This window comes from Triturus cristatus, chromosome 4_2, assembly GCF_964204655.1.
Source record: "Triturus cristatus chromosome 4_2, aTriCri1.1, whole genome shotgun sequence".
Lineage (NCBI taxonomy): Eukaryota > Metazoa > Chordata > Amphibia > Caudata > Salamandridae > Triturus > Triturus cristatus.
The window spans coordinates 943,176,856-943,188,468 of record NC_140586.1 but is presented as its reverse complement, the minus strand read 5'-3'; the positions used below and the strand labels follow the sequence as shown (position 1 = coordinate 943,188,468).

At 44.0% G+C, this 11,613-nt stretch overlaps 1 protein-coding gene across 2 annotated transcripts in view; it reads left to right on the top strand.

The window, feature by feature from the left end:
• Positions 1 to 313: 313 nt before the first annotated feature.
• LOC146839017 (protein arginine N-methyltransferase 5-like) overlaps positions 314 to 11,613 on the top strand; it is a 162,385-nt gene continuing 151,085 nt past the window's right edge. The window contains exon 1 of one of the 2 annotated variants that reach the window (XM_085603051.1): positions 314 to 608. In XM_085603051.1, the coding sequence (XP_085459177.1) occupies positions 487 to 608 (122 nt within the window). In that variant the 5' untranslated portion in view covers positions 314 to 486. The remainder of the gene's footprint in view (positions 609 to 11,613) is intronic. The other variant, XM_085603052.1, reaches the window with a different exon arrangement.

Genomic DNA, 11,613 nt, shown 5'->3' with positions numbered 1-11,613 from the left:
GTAACACGAAAAATGTCTCTCTGCTCTGAAATACCTCTTCTTACGCTTTCCTTTCCGAAAACAGAAACAAGATGGTGAAGTCGTGTTAGCCCCACCCCATTACTCCTTTTTTATTGGCCAAATACAACACGGAAGCCGATCCTGTGGGTCTATTTTCAATTACACTCGATGATTGGAGGATAGATGGGACCTCGCGCTCTCCGATTGGCGAAGAGAAAAGAGAGGACGGTGGAAAAATCCAACTCTACCATTGGCTAGAGTTGTGTGGGCGGGTGTGCTGTCTTTTGCTTCCAGTGAGATTACTGGGTAGAGAATGGTGCGAGTGATAGAGAAGTGCACTCTGATTGAGTGAATCATTCATTCCATACGGGTATGGTAAACGAAGAGACTGGTCCTGATTGGTGGACGATCTCATGGGGCTTCGTTGTGGTTGGTTTCTAGCCTATGGCCTTACAGCAGCACGTGTGGGGTGTCTGAAGCGGGAAAATGGCGGCGGTGACAGCATCGGGTGGGTTACCCGGTACCGGCGGGAGTCGCGTATCCAGTGGTAGAGATTTGAATTGTGTCCCCGAGGTGGCCGTTAGCCTGGAAGCGGTGGCCAAGCAGGGGTAAGTGATGCGAGTAGGAATAACAAAAGGAGGGTAAAAGTGATGTAACGAGGAAAGTGAGGGAACCAGTTTGACAGCAGGTGAGGCTACAGAGGGCTGTCGGGAAGGCATGTTCACGTTAGAGGACCAGCAACGGCTTTGTCGGGGTTATCGGAGGCTTCTTACGTGTTATCGATAAAGTGGCACAGGATGGCCTTGGAGACATTGGAACTGTACTGTATAGTTGTAGTTTAAGGCACAACGTGGGTGAGACTTTCCGGCGATGCTCTCCTGCTCCCTATCGCACGAGTATACACTTTCTAGCTATCGCGGCAATGAATTTTCAATTCTATTAAGGGGACTCGCCACAAACAAGATGATCAAGTTGTATTGTTGCAAAAATCTGTTAGTACACAGACAATTGTAGATCTTTTATCTTCCCTTTTAACAGTGAAAGAGAGTATTAGGGATTTGGATTGTGTTTTTACCTCAGCGCTAGAATCTGCCTTGGGATCTATGTCAGTCCGAACTAATGGACACAAAATGTTGTTTGTTTAATGAAAAGATAGAACAGTTGCACATTCCTATGAAGAATTTGAGGGGTAGGAACGGATCTATACACTTTGACTGTGTAGAAGGGGTGAGCCAACCAACCCTAGTAGAGGGGCTATCAATTGCTAATCCAGTAAGAATGAGCAATAGAGAGCAAGACATTCCTGTGACACAATCTTCAATAAAACCAAGCAACAGGGAGAGAAATATACATGAAAGGGGATGTGTACGATATTTGTTCTAAACAGTCACTTTTGAATTCAACGGTAAACAATATGGGTTTGGTTGCAAAAAATGGACCACAGGTCAACGATCCAAAACCTAATACTGATGTTTTGGGCCTGCCACCTGCTTCATGTCCCTATGTATTCATTTTAGCTGGGGTCCCTGCCCTTAAAGGCGAGCAAAATGAATCTTGGTCCAACTTCCGAAATAAGACGGTTAATTGGTTGACCAAGCTCTAAAAATTCCACCCATTGGACATGAAAGATATCCTCATGGTTCGTAGAGTAGGGTGGGTTGGACAATCCCCTAAGAATATAGATGGTGATTGTGTAGTGATTAATTTTCTTCTGCCTCAGATGGTTCGAAGCCTATTAAGTATGCAAGAGCAGATATCTTCCCAAATCACTTGTATCTGCGCTCTCCCTTTAGGCTATTTTTACAAACCACCGCCAAGTAACTTTGCCTATGATGGTGCCTTGATTACTCCATCAAATAGGTTCCAGGCATTATCTGATTTAGACACTTTGGATTGACAACCACTCCCTGTAGAACACAGAATACACCCTTTTGCTACCACTCAGGCTAATTGCAGTATGGACCAGGCACGTTCCTTAAACATACAGGGTCTAGTTAAATTTCAGGACGTTTTAAACGCCCAAGCGATATTCGAGCCCAATGAACAAATGGAGGTAGTTGGGCCAAACGCTTTCCCACATAATTTTGTAGAGCTCTCTACTGACTTGATGATTGAACCCCCATATGTTACAAGCAACCCAGCCTAAAAGGGACAACTGTTTAAACCCGGGCACAGGGGAAAAGGAGCAGTCGGAAATACGACTTACTTTGTGTAATATTGCGGGGCTCAACAGGAACCTTAGGGATGTAGAATGGTTGGAGTACATAGAACAAAGTGATATATGCCTCCTGCAGGAGACCTGGGCACTAGAAACCCCTCACAGGGTTGGGTTTAAGACATTTAATGTTAAAGCCATACCATCGGTAAGAGGCAGGCCCTCGGGAGGCCTTGTTATATGGATAAAAATTACACTCAACGTTAATATAACTCAGTTGCACATTCCGTCTCAGGACATGGTTGGTGTGAAAAATAGTACACGGGACCAAAAGGAAATATATTTAATCAACATTTTCAATAGACCAAACCCAACTATGAAGGAATCTTTGGCAATAGAGCAGCTTGACCTTTTTTTAAACTCAATTGAGCCGAGGGCAATGGTAATTGTGGGAGGTGATTTAAATTACAAATTTGAGCCAGTAGTGGGCTTCGAAAAGCTCTTTGAAGAAGAATGTATAGCAAATAATATTCCCGCTTTAGAAAGCACTCCGATAGTGCCCTGCACTGTTGCAGTTGCCCAAATTATGAAACTTACATCAGGGCATGGACTTAGAGCCTGTAATGGCTGCCTACCCTCAGATAGCCCAAATGCTTCCACATTTTGCAGGGGTAATTGTCAGAGCAGTATAGATTATATATTGGTATCTATCGAGTTCTAGCATAAAGTCCCAACCTTATAGTAGATGCCAGAACTGACAGTGATCACCGCCCACTCTTTTTCACCAACTTGCTTGAGCAGTGGTGAAAATAATACCACCTCGGATGAAACACTTGTGAGTAACAATCGTCAAGCTCAAAAATGGCCACACATAGTAGGAAATTACCAGTCTGACGCATATTTATAATACATTTGCAGATGTCATTTCCACATATATAGACTTACCAGCAGCTGAGTTCCCAATATTGGTCGTACATTACGCTCTGGTAGATGCACTAGCACCTACTGTGAGCAGAATCCCTAAAGAGTGTAGTGGAGAAGAAATGACACCAGTGTTGGAGCTAATCCCTGGTACAATAAGGAGTGCCGTGAGGCAAAAACTGAGCTCATACTGGCAATAAAAAATAACAATGTAACAGTTATAAGGGAGAAAAGAGTTCAATATAAGAGCTTTCTTGCCCGCGCAAAGAGAACCTGGGATGACAATATATGTCGACTTGCTAAGGGTGATCTTGTTGCTGCAGTAAAAGGAAAAGACCAAGCTACCATCAGGTCTGCAAGGAAACTTTATAGGAAAACTGTGACTGAGGCCAAGCGGACATATGATTTCAACTTTTGGCGTGACCTAACGGAGGCGAGCACAAGGAAAGATGCTAAGGGGTTCTGGGACTTGCTAAGATCAAGAGACAAGCCCATTGATCAACAACTGACTTGTAATATCCCTGGTGTTGCCTGGTTTGCCCACTTTTCGAAATTGTATTCGGCTCAGATAGGGCCTCCGCAACCAGACCCGCTCCCAAGGCTCAGTTCCACAGATCTCCCACCAAATGAAGTCCTATTTACCACCTTGGAAGTAGAGAAGGCAATCAGGTGTATTGTTTCTAACAAAGCGGCAGGACCTGATGGGATCCCGGGCGACTTGATAAAAAATAATCCCCCATTTTGGAGCAGATTAATTGCTGCTCTTCTTAATGAGGTTATGTTGGGGGGGTCTTTCCCTGACTCTTGGAGGGGCGCTGAAGTAGTCCCCATTTTCAAGAAGGGTAGCAGGGAAGACCCAGCCAATTACCGCCCCATCAGTTTGCTGGATTCGACGCAAAAGGTAGCGGGGAAAGTGGTATTGGGCAGGATTCTGGAGTGGGTGGATGAAAATCAGATATTGTCTGATTTCCAAGCGGGTTTTAGATCAGGGACAGGCACCGTCGAGCAGACATTCCGCCTTTTAATGCTCTATTGGAAGGTAGTGGTGCTAGGAGGGGGCAGCTTATACTTAGTCTTCATAGACTTAAAAACAGCCTTCGACCTGGTTCCAAGAGCATTATTGTGGAAGGTCTTTGACGAGTTAGGTCTACCTCCCTATTTGTTGGCCTTGCTGATAAAATTCCATGAAAACAACTTTGCCCAAATCAGATGGGGTGCCCAGGGAGAAAAAACCCCGTGTATTCCAGTAGACAGGGGCGTCCGCCAGGGGTGTGTGCTTGCCCCCACTCTGTTTTCGCTTTACGTCAATGGAGTGGTGGGGCACCTTCTTCAACATCCTGCAGATGCACCATCCCTGGCTGGAAGGAAAATCCCGACGCTCCTGTTTGCGGACGACACCCTCCTGATTTCGAAATCACCTGCAGGCATACAGTCACTACTTTCCAGCTTCAAGGCCTTCTGTGACACCAAGGGACTGGCCATAAATATTGGCAAGACCAAATTTCTTGTCCTCAACCCCCCTAAGAAATCTGTTAAACCCCCCACTCTAGACTCTGTCACATTAGAACGGGTCAAAGAATTTGACTATCTAGGCATACGTCTTTGTGATAGTATGAGCTGGAAGGCCCATCACCAAAAAGTGTTTCTAACCCATAAGAGGGTTGTTGGTGCTTTACTTAAAGAGCAGCGTGCTTCCTCCATAAAACCTATTGGGGCACTTCTTGATATTTATAGGGGTAGGGTTGTGAGTGCAGCACTGTATGGCGCAGAACTTTGGGGTACCCAGAGAGTGGATACTTTGGCCCACCTAGAAAATAAATTTCACAAAGATCTGATGAGGCTACCCCAGAGCACCCCCACAATCCCCCTCTTGCTGGACGCAGGTACCCGTCCAATCTGCGAGCAAGCTAAATTACGCCCCTTACTACTATGGTCTAGAATTTGGAACGTCCCCGAACTCCACAGCTATGCAGACGCCCTAAAAGATGTACTGTCCTTACCTGGCTGGCATAAGATCACCTGGCTCAGAGAGGTCAAGAGGGCATTATACAAGCTCGGTCTGGGAGCTGCGTGGGAGAATAAAACAGCACCTCCTAAACAAGAACTGAAGAAGGCTTACTGGTCTTGGGTGGATAACGAGAGACTTGGTAAATCAAATCACCCAAGATCTGTTGCCAACTTCTTGATGGTTAAAGATATCCCCTCCAGAGAACCATATTTGGACTTGATTCACAGTTCACATGATAGGGCATTATATTTCAAATTCAGGGTTGGGGTCTTACTTTTATGTCAGTTTACCTCTACCTGGAAACCACCACTGCAAACTGTACCCTATTGCCCATTCTGCGAGCTAAAAATCGAATCTGTCGCACACTTTCTATTTGAGTGTCGAGTCTATATGGCCCCTAGACGGAGGTGGTTGAAGCCTCTTTGTAGGAGCCTGGGAACTCGCTCACATCTGGAAGCTATAAGAATACTGCTCTCAGATACAAGACCCTTTTTTGCCATTTGTTTGGCTAAATTCCTAGGCTGGGCTTGGCGCATAAGATCTGCTAAACAACTGACGATACAGTAAAGTGTCCCTTTTTCATTTTTCATAAATTTTAAGATTATCCCGTGTAAATATGAAATGTTTTTAATGGTAATATGAATTGTAAATTGCTTTGTTTCGACCATTGTTTTTATGCTGTCATGTTTTGCTTTTATGATATGTTTCTATATCGAAATAAAGCTTTACTACCTACCTATATTTGGACGGATTTCATTAGCGCAGCTAAATCCAAAGACCCAGCAGTCTTTTGGCGATTAATAACAAAAGGTAATAAGGCAGGAAGAGACTGTAAGGACCCTTTTCTTGATGTTAACACCTGGGTCAACCATTTTCCTGCCTTTTATGCGGTAGTCACAACTGAAATAACACCTACCATTAAAGATTTTTTAATTAATCCTAATACAAATCTATATTTTAGTCTGGAAGAAACGTTGGCGGCAATCGATGCAGTAAAGCCTGGGAAAGCTCCCGGCCCTGATAAGATAGCGGGAGATTTGCTGAGGCATGATAGCAGTGTTTTGGGCCCATATATAAATTGTTTATGTAATGCAATAGCCTCTGGTGCACCAATTCCTGAATCTTCGAAAGGGGCTGAAATCACTACGATTTTCAAGAAAGGTAATCGTTATGACTCCTAAAATTACCGACCAATTAGTTTAATTGATGTTTTATAAAAAAACTTTTGCTAGGCACATTTTAATTAAACTGAATGATTGGCTTGACGAGAACAGCGTGCTCTCAATTTCAGGCGGGATTTAGAGCTAAAACCAGCTCAATCGATCAGGTTTTTAGATTCATATGCTTGTGCTGGATATATATCTTTCAAAAAGGGCCATTTGTACATTGCTTTTGTAGAGCTAAAGGCCGCATTTGACCTTATAGCTCGAAATTTACTCTGGAAATCGCCGAAATCTCTAGGGGTGCCAGATGAACTACTCGTGCAAATATTACACGAGGATAATTATGCAAAAAGTAAGATGGGGTCCGAGGGGTGAACTCACCAAGGCAATTCCGGTAAAAAGAGGTGTACGACAGGGATGTGTACTGGCGCCCACCCTATTCTCATTGTATGTCAGTGATATCCCAGAGTACTTGCTTGGGTGTGTACATGATAAGCTTAAGCTCGGGTGGGAGAGGGGGGTCCGGTATCAGCTCTTCTAATTGCCGATGACGCCATATTAATGCCCCAAACCCCCAAAGGACTACAATGCTTAATGGACTCCTTTTTGTACATATTATATTAGGAAGGGCCTTGAAATAAATTCCAGCAAAACTAAATACATGGCAATTAATCCACATAGATCTTTTAAAAAGAATTTAATGATAAAAAATAAAAGTTAGAGTACGTGCACAATTTTAAATACCTAGGTATAACCCTGGATACAAAATTGTCTTGGAAACCACAATTGGAGAAAAGTAAGATTATCTTGCTCCAAAATTCCTTACCGATAATCAAGATACATGGGAGTAGTATCTCCAAGGCAGTGTTCCCCGCCTTGGAGGTATTTAAGCATAGAGCGCAATCTGCCTCCCTTTATGGGGCCGAAATATGGGGGCCTTTTTGTAAAAAAAAACTTTTGAGTTAGGAGAAAACACATTTTTTAGAAAATGATAATGCCTACCAATACGAACACCTTTAATCCCTATTGTTATGGACCTAAAGGTCAAACGTTTAGACCACCATGTATATTAAGACATTTATTATTCTGGGTGCGACTATGGTCTACAATAAAACTTGCCCACTACAAAGAGGGCCTAGAGGAGATCTTAAGAATTTACCAAAGTAGGAGCATCCCATGGCTTAAGCATGTTTCTTCCTGGTTTGGAAAATTAGGACTCATACATTTTTGGGAAAAACCATCTCAGTTGACATTATTCTCCAGGAAAATGTTAAAATCTATTTTTTGGGCTTACCTTCAAAATAGTGTGTTACACAATTCGGCCACTGGCATGTTGACAACTAAGTTCCTTCTTATCAAACAAATAGCAAGTTTTGAGCCTTTTCTGGACGAAGTGCGCCAACAGTTAGTAAAATCATTATGTGAAATTCAGATATGGTGTGTTGCAATTTAATGTGAACACATTGAGCTGGGCTAGCAACCAGGAGGAAAATAACAATGAGTGCTGTGTATTATGTCAAACTAAGACTAAGGAAAAAGACGTACATGTATTATTCTTTTGTTGCGCATATGATAAACCCAGGAAGAAATGGATTAAGCCCATTTTTTAAAATGAGTACTAGGTCTTGCCTGGACGCGGAAAGAATATTGAACAGATACATCTAAAAAAATTGTTTTTAGTGTCAGCAGATACTTATTTAATGTGAGTTTTATAAGAGCTAAAGCAGGGTTGAAGTTTTAATGATTTAGGAATATGTGTACTTAAGACTATGGTTTAAGTAAGCTATGGGCACGCGCTTTATAATCGCATGGTGTTACAAGGTAAGCCTTGTGGTTTATAGGTCTTGCGTGCGTTGCAGGGCAGAGCTCTGCTCCGCCTCCAGGAGAGATTTTGTAGGAGAGGATTTTCGGAAGAGGGCTTTAAGCCCCACCTCTCATCTCCATTGGCTGACGTCACCGTTTATGCTAAACGTTGGCCAGCCATTGGAAATGAGCTACCTATGTTGCCTCCCTTTGGCTTTTTGTGCCGGCCCACTTGGACTCGCTCGCCTGCTTTCGTTCTGTCATAAGCGATTTCTTATCTTTATGGGGCCATGTGTTTAAACACATAGCCCCATAAAAACAAGAGATTGGCTGCAGCGCGGTCCTTTTTCACTTTCGGGACCGCGCTTGTTATGCAGAGCAGCTGAGGCTTGCAAGAGTGGGCTGTGCTGGAACGAGCCCCTTGATGCGTGTTCATCTTAAAAACAGGGGCTGCCTCTCAGATGCTGCGTGAGGTAAGCTTAACTTTCTACTGCTTGTCTGTGTGTGAATATAAGCCTGTGCGTATGTGCGCTCATGTGTATGTGCACATATGTGTGTGTGTGCACCTGTGCCTGGATGTGTGTCCATGTCTGTACGTGTGTGCATATGTATGTGTGCGGACACGTGTGCTTGTGCGTGTTTGTTCATCTGAGTGTGTGTTGCGCATTTGTGCGTGCCTGTCTGTGTGACGCATGTCTGCATGTGCCTACTTGTGTGTCTGTGTCTCCGGTTCTGGGGTGCCGCTCTGCAGATAACTCACACCGCGCGTCGATGGGTGTGTGATTTGTGTCTGTGATATGCTCCGTTTTCATTATTCAGGAGCCCCTCCCCCCTCTTCTTTGCAGGTTCTTGAGTGCAATCCTTGACCGCAGTGGTCTGAGCGCTGTGCTGAATGAAGTGCTTGTCTGTGATGAATGAGGTCTGGGTTAATGCTCTCGTTATCGCACCTCCCGTCTCTCTTCCACTGCTCCCTCTCGTTTTCCATTTCAGCTCTTTTTTTCTTTTTGTCCACTCTCCCGCTTTCCTTTCCTTTAATTCCTCTTGTTTGATTTTTCAGCCTTTGCTTCCTCCACCTCGATTTCCCTCCTCTTCACCATTCCCCTCTTTCACCCCACTTCTCTCATCCCCGCCCTCTTTATCCTAATCATTTCCGTGCCTCATTCTCCGTACCTCTCGCCTAGCCTCTTCCTTTTCTTTCTCCTCCTTTTTCTTTGTTTGCGTATCCATCCGTCTTATTCTTCCTTACATTATCCCTCTTCGTTTCCCTTTCTCTTTCCTGATTTCAACCCCCCTCCTACATTCTTTGTCTCGTGCTTTCTTTGTTTTCCGATTAGTCCTTCTTTTCTTGTCCCGCCTTCCTTCTTTGTTCCTCCTGCTCACTTTGTTCACTCTTTCTTACGTGCCTTCTCTTGCCCACTATTCTACTCCATCGTCTTCCGCTACTCCTTCTTCCTCTCTTTCTCCATATCATTGTCTAAACTCCTTCCCTCGTTCTGTGTCCCAATCCATCTCTCTGCCCCATCCCTTTTTTCTCCCGTCCACTCGCAAGAACACACACGCTTGATTTACTCTCTAGTTTTCTTCGTGTCTTTATCATCCGTTCTTTCTCCTTTTACTGATTTCTTCCCCACATTTACCCTTTACTCTATCGTCTCTCTATTTCTGTTCCTCTTCCTTTCCGTCTTAATTCATGTGCCCCACTTCTATTATTCTTCACAACTCCCTCTTCTGGCCACTTTCCTCTCTCTTTCTCACAAACACACCCCTTCCATCTGGCGCCCCTCTTAACTTCTATCCTAGGTCATTCTTTAACACTCGTACATCTCTTTAAACAGCTACACCAACACGCCCCTAAATATATATATATATATATATATATATATATATATATATTACCTACTGGCGGTCGCCAGTAGGTAGTTATAGTTAGGACCCCTTTTCCATAGGAAATCCGCAACATTCTATTTTGAATAACTTTGGCGCCGGTCGACGAATCCTCGCGAATTTCTCAAAATAGGTGGGGCGCTACGCTCCGCTCCTACCCTGAAAGTCTCGGGGGGGATTCGTCAAGCGGGGGCTGAGATAAAAGGGGGGTCCCAAAACGCGTTTTACCCATGCATTTTTCCATAGGACCTTTAGACAGGGCTACAGCCCGAACGGCTGAACAGAATTACTAGAAATTTGGCAGAGAGGTAGTCCTCAGGTCAAGGAAGTGCCTTTTGTAGGTTTGGTGTAAATCTGTTCAGTAGATTCTGAGAAAATAGCCTTTAAATCAATATATATATCTGAGCCAGCTTACGGTACGCTTACCGTACGCGTACGGTGGCGTGCGCGAGCGCGATTCTGATTGGCTGTTACATCTAAGTAAACATTCGAATCGGTCGAAACCAGGAAGCGGCGGCCGCCATTTTCTCTCTCGCACTCTGAGGGGGGGCTGTAAATAAAGGCAAAAAACATATAAAGGGGCTGTTTAGACAGAGCCCATGCACATAGCCATGTTAGTTGAGTCCTCAAAGGCCAAAAACGGTAAATTTTTATTTTTTGAAAATTTCGCCGATTACGCTTACCGTACGCGTACGGTGCGCTTACGCTAAAAATTTTAATAAAAAAAAAAAACACTCTCTGTGCATGGCATATTATTGTCATCACTTACAAATTAAATTTAACAGATTACCTATCACAAGGAAGCGCATAATATGTCCTCCATGTGCGCACGGTGCGTAACGTGGGCACGCGGTGCGCGTAGCGCACTGCGTGCCCACCTTGCGTGTACGGCACTAACTGCGTAAAGTGGGCGCGCGGTGCGCGAAGCGCACCGCGTGCTCACCGTGCGCGCACGGTGCGCGAAGCGCACCGTGCGCGCACGGTGCGCGAAGCGCACCGTGCGCGCACGGTGCGCGAAGCGCACCGTGCGCGCACGGAACGAACTGCGTTAAGTGGGCGTGCACGCCACGAATGGCGTAAAGTAACTTAGCATTTAAAAAACCGTACAAATTCACTGAAAAAACCATAGGTTTCACACACGTTATAGTTAGCGGAAATTTTACTGATAAAAAACCAATGAAATTCCCCCGTTATAGTTAGTGCAGGCAACTATAACTCACGCGACCGCAATCTTCTGCTGATGACATATGTGTCTTTATGAAAAAAAAATATTTCTAATATATGTATAGCTAAAAATTTATGGAAGAAGACATGGGCAAATAAGTGTCTAAATACAGTATTAGCATCAGCAGAGGATTGCGGTCGCGTGAGTTATAGTTGCCTGCACTAACTATAACGGGGGAATTTCATTGGTTTTTTATCAGTAAAATTTCCGCTAACTATAACATGTCTGAAACCTATGGTTTTTTCAGTGAATATATATATATATATATATATATATATCTATCTCTCTCTCTCTTTTTCTCTCTCTTTTTCTCTCTCTTTCTCTCTCTTTCTCTCTCTTTCTCTCTCTCTTTCTCTCTCTTTTTCTCTCTTTTTCTCTCTCTTTCTCTCTCTTTCTCTCTCTTTCTCTCTCTTTCTCTCTCTTTCTCTCTCTTTCTCTCTCTTTCTCTCTCTTT